Source organism: Trichosurus vulpecula, chromosome 7 (assembly GCF_011100635.1).
Source record: "Trichosurus vulpecula isolate mTriVul1 chromosome 7, mTriVul1.pri, whole genome shotgun sequence".
In the NCBI taxonomy this organism is placed as follows: Eukaryota; Metazoa; Chordata; class Mammalia; order Diprotodontia; family Phalangeridae; genus Trichosurus; species Trichosurus vulpecula.
In genome coordinates, this window is record NC_050579.1 from 80,094,702 (window position 1) to 80,110,040 (window position 15,339).

The following is a 15,339-nucleotide window of genomic DNA, read 5'->3' on the forward strand; positions in this document are numbered from 1 at the left end:
CTCAGTCCTAAATCTATGATTCTGTGAAATGGTGGAGCTATTTTCTTTTGTGCACAGGAAGACCAGACATGTTGTGACCTCAGCTTTCCCTCTTTTTTTTCCTCTTTAGGGCTGAGAATGATGGCTGCTGGAAAATTTGCAAGTCTTCCCAGAAACATGCAGGTGAATCATCAGTTCCCTCTGGCTTCTTCCATGGATCTTCTGAGCAGCAAGTCCCCCCTTACCGAACCCCGCTCGGATGCCTATCAGGATGTGTCTATACATGGGACCCTACCAAGAAAGAAAAAAGGACCTGTTCCCATAAGGTCTTCTGACTCATTTAGTCATATGGGAACACTCCCTTACTCCAAGACCCAACGGCAGAACTCCCCTCTGATCCAAGATGTGATAGAGGAGAGCCCACTGCAAGACTGGCGAGGGGAAAAGTCCACCTTCAGGTAACTGCTTCTGTTTAAGATGTTCAAACTCATGCTCACTTGTCTCAAGAACTTATTCATAGGTGATTCTCTTAGCACCCAGGAACCCTAAAAGCAAACAGAAAATGGTCCATCTACCTCAGTGTGTCTTTGTCATCATTTTACATTATAGCCTGTTTCCATTCACTTTGGCCAGGGGACCCAACATCTTGGTTACGATCCCAAAGAATTCAACCTTTGTGTTGCTTAGGTCAGCTTGGCGAGCACTTTCTTTGTGCCAAGCATCATGCTAAATGCTAAAAGTTAAAGCTATGCTTCTATGGACTGGATTAGCTTCTGAACAAAGACAAGTGGTTCCCTGTCCCTGAATAAGGGACCTTGCACCTGGGTAGGGAAGAGTGATTCCTTCTACCTGTCTGCCTGAGATCTCGGTAAACAAGCCTCAAAGCTGATAAACACCTCTCCTCTCAGTTTGCAGAGTAGGCTGGCCAGAGTAGGCTAATTGGCTCTGCCCATTGGAGTTGGTTTTAGAAAGACCCCTGCCTTTTTTTTATTGGTGGAAAAAGCCATCCACCTGTGATGCTATCAGGTGAACTATGTGACATTTTCTGGAGGTGGGCTCTCTGAGTGCACCTGTTCTCCCTTCTGCCTGGCGGTCCACCTGTAGACATGCCAGAGAGGCTGCTGCTGTGTTTGCTCTGAATTGTTCTAGATAGGAGAAGGGATGGAGGGAGAGCCCCATGTATTCTCAGGAAGAAATGGAGATGCAAGTCCTTACTGGGTTGAGTCCAGCTTACTAGGTTCAAAGGCTGGCTTAGGGCTTGGAGGAATCCCTGCAATCCCCCTTGATCATTGAAGCTGGGCTCACATGTGTGGTAACCTCAGGTCAGAGAGATGGTAGCTCTCTGCAAAAGCTGACTTTTCAGATTAGTGGAGAGGTACTGAATTTAACTCCCAAGATTTATCAGGTGCCCTCTGCAAGCAAGGCCTATGGTTAGGTACTAGGAAAGCAAAGGAGAAAAAAAGACCAGATCCCTAATCAGGCCAAGGATCGCTCATCCCCAAGTGTTTATTAATGCTGTGTGCCTGATACTGTGATGGGTGCTGGGGATGCAAATACAAAGAATGAAACAATCCCTACTTATAAGGAATTTGCATTCTAATGAGGGAGAAAATAAATACATATATAGGCATATATGGACTAAATATAAAAGGAATAAATGTTAATTAACACACACAAAGTAAGTAAGAACAAGGGGGTTTGGGTGGGAGAGCCTGATTCCTTGCACGGACTAAGAAAGGCTTCATAGAGAAGCTGGTGCTTGAGCTGACTATTGAAGAAAGAGTGGGATTCCATAAGGCAAAGGGGAGAAAGGAGTGCATTCCAAGCATGGAGGATGGCCAGTGCAAACAAAGACAGAGAGGCTACAGATGGAGCATTGTGTGTGAGGCCAGTTGGACTAGTCCAGGAGAGGGAGTAATATAGAACAAGGCAGGAAAGATAGGAGGGGGCCAGGTGGTGAAGGGCTTTTAAAAACTAAACAGTTTATATTTGATCCAAGGCAATAGGGAGCCACTGGAGATGATCAAGGAAAGGAGTGACAGTGTCAGATCTGAGTTTTAGGAAAATAATTTTGGCAGCTGTATATAATTAAGAAATTATTGGTGATTTGGGAAAGAACAGTTTCAGTTGGATAATGAGGTGGAAGCTAGATTATTGCAAAGGCTGGAGTGAGAGGAGAGGCAGTAGGGTCAGTGAGTATAGACAGATTTTTCCAGGATGAGCAATTATCTCTTCTCCCTAATTAAGAGAATAATTAAAAAAATTATTGGTTGCTTTTTGTTTTCATATTTTTATATCACCTCTTTGTCCAATATGTCCTTCCCCGCTCTTCCTGAGAGAGCATCCCTTATAACAAAAATTAAAAAAGGAGGAAAAAAGCTGTTCAGTAGCCAGATATCTGATATTATATCCTTATTATTATATATTATGTGGAATATATATACAATTAGGTACCAATTAATGTAATTCTGTTCCATGTAATGCATCCTATTATATGGAATATTATATATTCCGCACTCAGATCCTCCCATCTCTGCAAAGAAGAGAAAAATTACATTCTCAAACCTCTTCCTCAGGGACGAGCTCGGTCATTATAATCATGCAGTATTCAGTTTTGAGCGTCGTTTTTTCCACTCACATCCTCATAGTCGTGAATATTGTCTTCACTTTGCATCAGTTTGTGTCTGTCTCTTGATGAGCAGAGAGTTAACAGGGGCAAAGGACCCACAGCTGGGGCTGACCATCTTGGGGTGGTCACAGGCATCAAGTCCAAATGCAGCTGAGGGCTATGGAGAGCTCCCTGCTTCTCTGAGAGTTGTACAAGTTCCTTCTCTTGAAGTTCTGAGGCATGGCAGGGTGCCAACTGTTACAGGGGAAATGGCAGTTAATAGTCCTCCTTTCTATCTTGAGGAAGTCCTTAATAAACACTCAAGGTCCATACCGTCATTCTGCCTAGAGTTCAAAGCTTTGGTTGCAAAGCTCTCTTGGGCAGAGGTCAGTATTTTGAGCTGAAGAATGTGTCCTTCTGAGGGTGGGTACAAGTCCTTAGTTTGAAGTCCAGGATCTTTGGAAGGTTTGTTGTGTGTGTGTGTGTGTGTGTGTGTGTGTGTGTTCACTATAACTTAATAAGCAGCGACTGCTGGGATTTTGGCTACCATGTTTTATTCAAGATTTACATTAATGTCAGAGATTGGTCAACAACAAAGCATTTATTAAACACCTACTATGTGCCAGGTACCATGCTAAGCCTTGGAACACAAAGCATAAACAGTCCCTGCTGTCAAGGAACTCACAATCTACTGGTAGAGACAACATGTATAGAAATATGTGCAAACAAGCTATGTATAGAATAAATTGGAGATAATCAACAAAGGGGGAAAGCCTTAGCATTACAGGGGATTGGCAAAGGCTTCTTGTAAAATTTAGGATGTTAGCTGGGACTTGTAGGAAGCCTGGGAAGCCGGGAGGTGGAGGTGAGGAGGGAGAGAATTTGAGGTGTCTGGGATGGTTTGTGAACATTCCTGGAGTTGGGAGATGGAGTATCTTATGTTAGGAACAGCAAGGATGTCAGTATCATTGGATCTCAGAGTCCACAGAAGAGAGTAAAATATTAGACATTTGGAAAGGGAGGAGAGGGCCAGATTATGAAGGGTTTTAAATGTCAGAGGGGGCAACTAGGTGGTACAGTGGACAGGGCACTGGGCTTGGAGTCACGAAGGCATCGTCCTAAATTCAAATCTTGCCTCAGACACTTGCTAGCTGTGTAACCCTGTTTGCCTCAGTTTCCTCATCTGTAATATAGGCTTATCTAGCCTATCTATTCCTTATCTAGGAAATGGCAAACCACTTCAGTGTCATTGCCAAGAAAATCCCAAATGGGGTCATGAAGAGTCAGATATGATTAAAAAACGACTAAACAACGATAAATGCCAGCGGATTTTCTGTTTGATCTCAGAGGTAACAGGGAGCCATAGGAATTCATTGAATGAGGAAGTGGGGTTTACATGGTCAGAACTACAATTTAGGAAGATCAATTTGAGCTTGTTTGTGTGTGATGCAGCGTAAAGCAATTATTGGAAAAACCATAATAATTTGCGTTTGTGTGATAAGCAAAAGAACATTGACCAGAGTCAAAGGATTTGTGTCTGAATCCCAGGCCTGCTCCTTACTACCTTGACCAAGTCACTTAAACTCCCTGGGCCTCGGTTTCCTCATCTGTATAATGAAGGAGGGAGGGATTGGACTAGGTGGATTCTGAGTTCTAGCTGCAGATTTGATGACCCTGTGATCTGCAGTATAATTCTGAGTAAGTATGTAAGGAGTTATACTTCAGGGGACATACTTAAATGCAGACACACATACACATGTTTATTCACAGACCCAACACATTTGTGTAGCTTCTGAGTTCTAAATTCAGAAGAATCTAAGTACTACATAAACTTTCTTGCTCTCAATCTTCTCAATAAGCAGAGAGGGTATATGGCCTCGCTTTTATTTTTACAAATGAACTAATTGGGGTACTGAGAAGCAGACTTGCCTAAGGTGAAACAGTCATAAATGAAGCCAGGGAGAGAGAGAGAGAGAGAGATTGGTTGATTGATCAATTCTGGTCTCCTGGTTTCTAGTCCAAAGGTATAAAAAATAGCAGCCACTCCCTGACTCTGAGCTCCCACCTGAGACCTGGGAGCTCCATTTCTCTTGAGAAACAGACCATTTTTTTTTAACATGTGAGAGCTGCTCAGCCCTGCCTGTCTCCAGGTTAAGAGGAGCTGCTCTGAACAGATTGCCCAGAACGAGGTGACTGATTTTGGTTTGCTTCAAATCATTTGTGATTTGTCATTTTTTTGTCATTTCATACTGTTGGGGATTTTAATTTTAATTGGCAGTGACCAATTCAGATAACAAAACTGAAATCTTTTACCTGGAAAAATTAGACTGGGTCCTGGCCTGTTGGTAGCCTCAGGGTGGGGATGGGGGCAGGTTTCTACAGAAAGTGCCTTAGGCTCTTCTCAGAAAATCCTGCTTCCACCTACCTAACACATAAATGCCTTCTGGTTCTGTGACTCAGTCTACAGGGTCCTCCCCTTTCCCATAAGAACGTGTCTATAACTGTGGTATCATAGCACTTAACGTTAAAATATTCTCTCATTTGATCCTCCCAACAAGTACCATATGCACATTTTACAGATGAAGAAACTGAGGCAGGCAGGTCAAGTGACTTGTCCAGTGTCTCACACAGCTAGTGTATAGATTTTAACTGACATCTTCTTGACTCCAGGCCCAGGCCGTATCCACTGAGCCACGTAGCTGCCTAATTTTCATTACGATTTTGGTTCTGGCCTGTGATTCCTTCTCTTTGGGAACTCCAACCCCTATAGCAGATCAGCTACTCATTTACAAGCTTGTCTCTGAGAGTTGTTTAAATGTTTTATCTGTGGCCACATAGCACGTCTCAGACATTTGGATTTGAACCTAGGTCTTCCTTAATCCAAGGCCATTCTTTTATCCATGATGCCATGCTGGCTAAATCATCATCATTTATTATTGTCATTAATTCAGTGAATATTAAGTATTTATTAAATGTTATCATGTTGGAAATTTTAATCCCCCTGATGTGTAGTCATTAGAGGTACTATTATCCCTACTTCAAAGAAAAAGAAACTTGCCTGTGGTCTCAGTTAATGAGCATCATGACTTGAACCCAGGTCCTTAATAGCAAGGTCAACCCTGTACCATAGTAGCCTCTGAAAGACAAAAGGTAGCAAAATGGTGTAGGGAATGGGGGGCTAGCTTTTGAGTCAGGAAGACCTAGGCAAATCTCTTAGCCGACAACCGATTCAGGCAGCTCTCTAAGGCCCCATAGCTCTAGAGCCAGAGGCTCTGGGTTCAAATCCTCCTTCTAATACTACTTGCGTGACTCTGAGCCTCAGTTTCATCATCTGTAAAGTGTGGTTTGATTAGATGTCTCTGGTCCTTCCCAATTCTGAATCTGTGTTCCTAAATTATAGGGGTTGCCAGTCTGCACCCGTGGAAAGAGTTTCCTCATGCTGATCAAATCCCACCTCCCAACCTAAAATAACAAGAAAAAATTAATTAAACAGCAGCAATGTGGGAGGCACTGGAGAAGAGTTCTTTCTCCGCTGACCTCACAATTCAAATAGCTGAGCCATCCCACCCACACGTATTGAGGGGCCTCTAAAATCAACAGCCCTCTGAGAATATTGGCACCTCTGAGCATGGTCCAAGGTTCTTTGTAGAATAGATGGAGCCAATCCCCAGAGCCTGCCCAGTCCTCTCACCACTGTGTGAGACCAGGGCCATGCCACAGGGAGCCAGGCAGAAGAATCTCAGTCCAGGAATCCGCCTTTGCCCTCAGGAACCTGTGTCTCTTGGCTTCATCTTCCCCCTGGCTCCATTCCCTTGTCTTTGTGGTTTTGAATGATGGCCAAAGCCAGAACAGTGGAGTCCTCCACCCTCCTGGATGTTCCGAAGGCGTTGTCATTGGGCACAGAGTTGTAGACTCTGGGAGGCTTGGCTCAATGGCAGGATTTCCTGTTAACATCACAGCCCTGGTGTGAGCGCTCATCTCTTTGATTCCTTTACCTTCCTGGGAGGCATTTTCACTCAAATCTGGGAATTTCCTTAGGTTGAGAGGAAACCTGTTCCTTTATTACCCAAATCATTCTGATGGCCATGTAGCCAAGGGACGAAATCCTTTCATTTCTCTCTGGATGTGGCTCTGTGTGGACATTCGCTCACTTTTTGGTCCCCTACTCTCGGAGATTGCCCAACTCTTCCCTTGTTGGGGAAGTGCCAATCACTGAATTGGAACGAGTCCTTGCTCTCAGGGATTATAAAGCTAGAGCTGGAAGGGACCTTAGAGCCAATCTAGATTAACCCACTTATTTTACAGATGGGGAAACTGAGACCCAAGAAGGTTAACTGATTTGCCTGAGGGTGGCAATAGGTATCAGGCAGGATTTTAACTCCAGATTCTTTCCTTTATGTTATTCTGCCTCCCAAAGATTTTACATTCTAATAGGGGAGAGAGAAATACATATGGGAACTCTCTCTATGTAGGTATGTATATATGTGTATGTAGGTATATATGTAGATGTGTGTATAGGTATGTTATTTATATGTGCACACATGCATATGTGTATATGAAGGTATAGATGTGTATGTGTTGTTTTTATGTGTTGTATATACATATACACATGCACAAACATATATACATATATGTATACATGTGTATATACATATATACGTGTGTGTGTGTGTGTATGGAGAGAGTGAATCTAAGATGGCAGCTAGGTGGCTGAGTGGAATGAGTACTGGACCTGGAGTCAGGAAGACCCAATCTCAGATTCTTATCTCAGTGTGACCTTGGGCAAATCACTTAACCTCTGTCTCCTTCAGTTTTCTCAGCTGTAAAATAGAGAGAGGGGAAACTAGGTGGCACAGTGAATATAGTGACAGGCCTAGAGTCTGGAAGATTCATCTTCCTGAGTTCAAATGTGACCTCAGATACTTCCTAGCTGTATGACCTTGGGCAAGTCACTTAACCCAGTTTGCCTCAGTTCCTCATCCATAAAAGGAACTGGAGAAGGAAAGGGCGAATCACTGCAGAAGAGAGTCCAGGACAGAGCCATGGGGTGCACACTCATAGCATGGGTGGGATATGGCTGATGAACTTTAATTTAAAGGAGATTGAGAATGGATGGGATGGGTAAAAAGAGATTGATGACAGTGAAAACTAAGGGAGGATAAAGTATCCAGAAGGAAGCGAGCAACGCTGTTAAGTGCTAAGAGTGAGCCAGAAGGGTGAGGACTGGGGAAGAAGTCTTAGGATTTAGCACTAAAGAGATGTTTGGTGACCTTGCAAAGAGCATTTTCCCAAGAGAAGCCAGACTGGAAAGGATTGAGAAGTGAGTGGGAGGAGAGAAAGTAAAGGCAGTGAATGAATGTAGACCACTTCTGCTAGAAATTTGGCAGATGACAAATATAGGATAGCTTCAGGGGATTTTAGGGTCTAGCCAGCATTTCTTAAAGATACTGGAGATCTGGGTGTGTTTGAAGACCACCTGGGAGAAAGACTACCCACTGGGTTAGGGAATGGCTGGAAATTAGGGAGGGAAAGGGTCCCAGCTCTGCCCAAGGCAAGTCCCAAATCTGAGTGGTTAAGTAAGCCCCTAATGAAGAGGGATGGATTAGATCTCTGGATGTCACTGCTCCTAATGGTGGAGGAAGGGCAATAGCTGGTCAGTTAGCAAACCACCCTCACTATTTTGGGCCTGGTGTCTTTCTGGGAGATCTGGATGGGAAATGTGCGGAGTCAGACAGAGTAACTTCCAGGGGACCAAGCACTAGCACCTGGGGGTGAAATGTCAGGAAAGGTCTTATGTTGGAGGTAGCCCCTGATCTGTGTTTGTGCCTTGAAGGAGGCTGGGGGCAATTAGGTGGTACAGTGGATAGAGCACTGAGTCTGGAGTCTGGAAGATATGGGTTCAAATCCAGGCCACAGACACTTACTAGATGTGGGACCCTGGACAAGTCACTTTAACTCCTGTTTGCCTCCTATTAACTTCTAAGTCCCTCATCTATAAAATGAGGATGCGCTAAAGCAGGAAATGGCCAACCACTCCAGTATCTTTGCCAAGAAAACTCCATAGACAAAGTTCATGGGGTCACAACTGAACAATAATGGATCTTTAAGAGGTGGAATTGAGGAGGAAGTGCATTCCAGACATGGGAGACAACCCTTGCAGACAGATGGGATATGGAAGCAGTTTAAGGAGTCAGTTTGGTTGGACCAGGACCCTGCAGGGAGTATGTGTTTAATAAATGTTTGCTGAATACTAAATTCTGACAGGATTTCCCTATTCACAGTCTGAGGCCAGATTTGGACTCCGGTCTTCCTGACTCCAGGCCCAGCTCTCTATCCACTGTGTCACCAGCAGCCTCTGATGTTCTTAACCCAGGATTCACAGACACTTTGAGGTTCGTGGATGGGCTTCAGAGAGTCCTCGAACTTGGCTGGGGAAAACAATTAGCTCTGACCTTCAACTGTAATTTAGCAGTTTCTCCAAGTATTTTAAAATATTCTGAAAAGGGGTCCATAAACTTCACCAGACTGCTGAATGGGTCCATGACCTAAAGTTAAGAAAGAGCCCCTTGGACCGGATGGAATAATCCAGGGTTTGGAAACTCGTGGCCTCAAGGCCACATGTAGCCCTCTAAGCCCTGAAGTGCGGCCCTTTGACTAAATCCAAACTTCACAGAACAAATCCCCTTAATAAAAGGATTTGTCCTGTAAAACTTGGACTCAGTCGAAAGGCTGCACCGGAGCACGTAGATGGTCACATGTGGCCTCATCGCCGCAGGTTCCCCACCCTTGGAATAATCATTCTCTTCATTTGCAATTTCATGAGTAATTATAATTTGTGTTTGGAAAGTAGCAAGAAAGACATTTTTTACATTTCATTCGTGTTTCATTTTCTTCTCAATTACATGTAAACAAAGATTTTTATCATTCATTTTTAAGATTTTTAAATTCCAAATTCTCTTCCTCCCCACAAAAGACATTATCAAAGGCTTATGCTGGAGACTGGATCCATGAATTCATTGGTATAAGGAACCTGTGGTGAATTGAATTCAATAGGAATTACCAGGAAGGAACTGATTGGAGAGACTTGGTAGAGATAGAATTGAATGGACTTGGCTTGGTTAGATATTGGGGAGAAGAGGAGTCACCTACTAAAAAAAAAAAAAACAACCATAAGTTTTTAGTATGTTGACTTCAGAGGATGGTGATGCCATTCACAAAAAGAGGAAGTTAGGAGCAGGAGCTGGTTTGGAAGTGAAGAGTTTGATTTTTTGATATATTTAATCAGAAATATACAATTGGGACCTCTGGGTAAGGACAGCTAGCAAGTGGAAATGCAGTCTACTGTTCAAAATAGAGGTAGTGGTTAAAAATATAGGGCTTGGGATCATACCTGTAGAGAAGATAATTGAATCCTTGGAGGCTTGAAAGATTTCTGGAAGGGAAAGAAAGAGTATAAGGCATGGACAACAGAGCTTTTGATAATGCCTTGGGTATTTTATTTTGATATTATTTTGATAATGCCTTGGATAATTTATTAGGTGGGACAGCTAACAAATTTATTAGGCCAGAAGAAGAAAAAGAGTTAGAGAATAGGACAGAAGGAAAAATCAGAGGAGAAAACCCAAAATAGTGTTGTATAATAGAAGCCTAGTAGGAGAAACATGAAAGCTAGGTGGCTTAGTGGATAGAGTGCTGGATCCAAAGTCAGGAAGACCTGAATTCAAATCCAGCCCCTTTTTTAGCAGTGTGACCCTAGGCAAGTCACTCAGCCTCTGTTCACCTTAATCCACTGGAGAAGGAAATGGCAAACCACTCCAGTATCTTTGCCAAGAAATTCCACTGGACAGCATTGGCACACCATGGTCCATGGGGTCACTAAGAGTCGGACACGACTCGAGTTGGACACGACTCAACAACAACAACAAAGGAGAAATTTTCAAGAAGAGGAATGTTCTAAAGTATGAAATGTTTGCCTGCAGGTTGGGAAAATGTGGCCTGAGAGATCTAGTGATTAGATTTGGTGAATCCAAGAGCCAAGGATCCTAGATTAGAGCCTGAAGGGCCCCTAGAGGTCAATCTAGTCGAATGCCTTCATTTTATGAGGCCAGGCTAGGCAAAGAGACCGAATTTTTTAAAGCACATACTATGCCAGTCACTGTGTTCAGAGGAAATTGAATTCCAGAGAGGCTGAAGTGATTTGCTCGTGATCACACAGGCAGTAAGAGCTAGGTCCTCTCTTAAATCTGACACTTTTCCTGCTGTCCAAGGTTTGCTCTAAACAGCTAGAGAAGAATGTAGATTATTAGCCGTAGAAGAATGAAAGAAGGGCAGGGAAGTAGAGTGAGTGAGTACAGACAGATCTTCTAAGTTTGGCAGAAGGGAGGGAGAGAGATGGGACAGACTGGTTGAAGGGGGTAATAAGATGGAATGAAAGTAGGGTAGGGAAGATGTTTGTAGAGAAGGGAAGAAATGAGGGGAGAGAGAAGATACTAAAGAAATGCAATCTTTGATGCCTCCTGGTCTCAGAAGAGGACAAGAAATTTTGTGGACACTGAATTCTGCTGAGTTTTGGTTCTGGTGGCTTTGAGGGGAGCAATTTGGATCTGCAACTCAGGAAGGAGCTTGGATCCAGACAGGATCTTATTTTTCCCAGGCACCAAAGGAACTGGCTTTGGACTGAAGGGCAAGAGTGAGGGTGAGTGAAGAAAGAATCATACAGTGGACTCAAGGGGCAGGGTAGGGGTGGGGGCTGGTAGATGCCTGCTAGCCTGGAGATGAAGCAAGGTAGCCCTGAAAAATCTTGAGCAGGATTGTAAGTCAAATGGAGTTGATTTGGGTGTGATCAGAATGTGTATTTCCTATCCCTGAATCTGTGGGGGATGGAATCTGGCTGCAGATCTAATATTTGGGAATGGGAGGTTGGGTGGCTTTGGGCTATATAGCAGCCAGAGTCCTGGACGTGGGTTCTAGCTCACCTTTGTTAATTGGCTGGCTGGCTAAATGAATGAGTGAAAAAAAGCATTTATTAAACATGTATATGCCAGGCACTGTACTATGCAACAGATATATGAACAAAATAATTCTTGCCCTCAAGGATCTTACATTCATTCTAATAAGGGAACACAATACGTATAGAGGAGTGGTGGCTGGGAGGAATGGATTGGATGGGGCAGGGAGGAATGGATTGGACAGGGCAATCAGAGGAAAGCAAATGCAAAGGCCTGGAGAAGGGAGATGGGGTTGTACAGTATGAGCAACAGCAAGAAGCTCTGTCCTCAGCTTTAAATACCTTCTCCAGGCTTTTGTAGGTAATAAGAGTCAGAGACAGGATTTGAACCCAGCTCTTCCTGCCTTCCAGTCCAGAATTGGATCCACTAAAGGGCTGCCATAGTGGGAGATATTTCTACATAAATGGAATGGCTCAGGCAGCACCTTTTTCTTGTGTTTTAGGGAATATCTCATTGCTCATTCAGTTTTAAAAACTCCAGGATTTTCATTATACTTTTGAGTTTGCATGGAGGGAGGAAGACAAACATCTAAAGGTCAGCTTTCACAAATGTACACACACCCCTTTAAAAGGGGGAAAATGGCACATAGATAGCAGCCACAGGGAGCAATGTTCACATCCAAAAAGCTCTGTATTTGGCCTCAGACGGCCTGAAAGTTGGCGATTCACTGGTGCCAGGCAGTGTGTGTCAGCCAAAAGACACATTGGCCTTGATATGCCAGTTTTCTCATCCTTTGCCTATTCAGTTGGACAGAATAATGCCCTGAGAAGAGACTCACTTTCCACCGTCACTAACCTATGACCTACCCAACTCTTTATCAGTCAGCCATACTTTTGTGGTCCTGAATAATCTCTTTTTGTGTTTATATATAGACTCTGTTCAGCACCACACCTAGGTTCTTAAAAGGGCTTCTCTCTGCATAATTAGGCATACTCTAGTTACAGCCCTTTTCATGAGAAAGGCCACTGCCGTGTCTTCTGGAGATTTGGGTTCAGTGTCTAGGCCCAAGGTGCTGTTGCTTTCATTGGAGACCCTGTTTATTGGAGGACATTGAGGTAGAGATCTTGGAGAAGCAAGAGTTTCTGAGGCCTTTGATTCTTGATTATTAAAAAAAATTAATATTATTATGAAATTGACAACCAGCAAAAGACGTGAATGTTTTCATATACAAAAAAAAATATAGAAAAAGATTGTATATGGAACTGTGAATCTTAGTTACAAATAGCAGGTTTCAAGGCCCTTCTTGAAATCTTAGAAGTGACACGGTGGCTAACTGGTACGTACCTGTGCTGTAACCCCAGATGGCAAAATGAAAGGAATTCCTAATTCTTCCCTGAATATTGTCTTCTGATTCCTCATCTTGGCGTAGAGGTTGATCTTTGGGTCTCAGAGGCTGTACCAGTGGAGTGAAGTTCCAGCTAGGGGCAGCTAGACGGTTCAGTGGATAGAGCACTGGGCTTGGAATCAGGAAGACCCTTCTTGACTTCAAATTCAGCCTCAATTACTAGCTGTGTGACCCTGGGCAAGTCACTTAACCCTGTTTGCCTCAGTTTCCTCATCTGTAAAATGAGCTGGAGAAGGAAATGGCAAACCATTCCCATATCTTTGCCAAAGAATATCCCAAATGGGGTCACGAAGAGTCAGATATGACTCAACAATAACAACTAAGGTCCAGCAGCTTCAGCCTGAAAAGTTTTTGAGTACAGGCGGGATCAGTAGTTGAGTTCGGAGAGCCAAAGACCAGGTTAGTTATAGAAGGATGGAGATGGATATAGACACACACACACACAGAGGGAAGAATTCTTGAAGACTATCTTCTAGATTGTGTAAGGAGTATCTACTCTGCAGCAAAATCAGAGATACTTGAAATATTGAAAAAGAAATGAATCCAATACTGGGGTTTGAGTGAAAAGATTATATTTTGCACGAAGCTAGGAATTCTGTGAGGCAATGGTAGAAGAGGAAAGGCATGCATTCTAGGCATGGGGAGTAGACAGTGGACAGGGAGATGGCAGATGGAATATGGTACATGGGGACAGCAAGAGGAGAGATTTGGTGGGATGTCTAAAGGTAGCCTGGAGCCATATCATGAAGGGTTTTAAAAGCCACACAAAGAAGATTGTATTTTAGTCAAGAGGTATAAGAAAATCTGTATGTTTTTTGAGCAGGAGAATGAGGCAGTCAGATCTTCTCTTTAGGAGTCCCTATTTGGTGGTTGTGCGGAAAATGGATTGGAGAGGGGAGACCATTTGGGAGGTTATGACATTAATCCAGGGGAAGGATGATGGAGGGCCTGAACTGAGGTGGTATCTGTATATGTGATGAGGAATTTCAAGAGAAATTGAGATAGGAACTAAGATTTGGCAGCTGACTCTATGTGAAGGAGAGTAAAGGGTCAGGGATGACTCTGGGGTAGTGAATGGGAAGTGACAGGAAAGATCATGGTGCCTTTAACAGAAATAGAGAAGTTGGGAAGAGGGGAAGGTTTTAGTGAAAAGATAATGAGTTTTGGACTCGAAGACTGAGTTGTTTTGGGGACAGGCAGTTGGCGATGTGGCGGGCCTGCAGTTCAGAAGAGAGACTAGGGCCGGATGTCTAAATCTGAGAGTCTTCTCCATAGAGGTCATAGTTGAACTAATGAAGAAGATGCTAAGACATGGAGGGGTAACAATCAGCACTGGTAGAGGAAAGTTAGCCACACTGGTTAAAAAAAAATCACACCTCTTTTGAAGGATTGAAATACTAAATTTCTGCTTATGTATGTTCTTATTTTTCATATAAATTATTTTCCTATAGAGGCAACTAGGTGGGATAATGTATAGAGTGATGGACCTGGAGTCAGGAAGACCTAAGTTCAAATTTGACCTGTGATACTTAGTGTGTGACCCTGGGCAAGTCTGTTTGCCTCAGTTTCCTTAACCATAAAATGGGGATGAAACAGCACCTATCTCCCAAGGGTTGTTGGGAGGTTTAAATGAGATAATTATAAAGAATTTAGCACAGTTCTCAACACACAGTAGGTACCATATAAATGCTTATTCCTTTTCCCTCCCTTTTATTTTTTTTTTAAGTTGGAAAGGGTTTGGACCTGTGATTTTGTTGGTATGTGCGAACCCACAGCTTCTTTGCCACTTAAAGCCTTAGAGGATTGCCTAAAGTAAATTACCCTTGGTCACATAGCCAGCATATATATGTCAGAGGGAAAACAGGAATGCAGGTCTTCCTGGTATAGCTGGCCTCTATACCTTGGAAATTCTCAAATGTTGGATAAATAAATGTGTTAGTCCAAATAGTAGTAGATGTATATATTGATGTGTGTAGTGGATGTGCCAGTTGTTAAATTTTCACCATGAGCATTTGCATCTTGGAAATTGGCAAAAGGTACAAACCATGGCTTGGTTTTTGTTTTGTTGATTGTCTAGACTTTAGAAAGTGAACTAGAAAAGGTAAATAATGCAAATTAAACTTGAGTGGTGGTTAGTACAATTTTTCCTTCTTCTAGAGAGCCAGTTTAAACATTTACCAGCACATTCTTGCATTTACACAGTAGTTATGAAGATCTGCAATTTATTCATCTTAGAGGGTTGCCTGGAGAAATTGAGAAGTTGAATGATTTGCTTGGAATCACACAGGCAGGATGTCATAGAAGATGGACCTGAACCGAGGTTTTCTTGACTATCTACCAAACCAGTGAGGTCAAATTCAAATAGACTTGTAGACTTGTACCTGTAGACTTAGAAAACC

At 43.0% G+C, this 15,339-nt stretch overlaps 1 protein-coding gene across 1 annotated transcript in view; it reads left to right on the forward strand.

The window, feature by feature from the left end:
• BCAR3 (BCAR3 adaptor protein, NSP family member) overlaps window positions 1–15,339 on the forward strand; it is a 177,140-nt gene that overhangs the window by 12,807 nt on the left and 148,994 nt on the right. Inside the window, exon 2 of the mRNA XM_036767866.1 lies at window positions 110–437. Within this exon, the coding sequence (XP_036623761.1) occupies window positions 118–437 (320 nt within the window). The 5' untranslated portion in view covers window positions 110–117. The remainder of the gene's footprint in view (window positions 1–109; window positions 438–15,339) is intronic.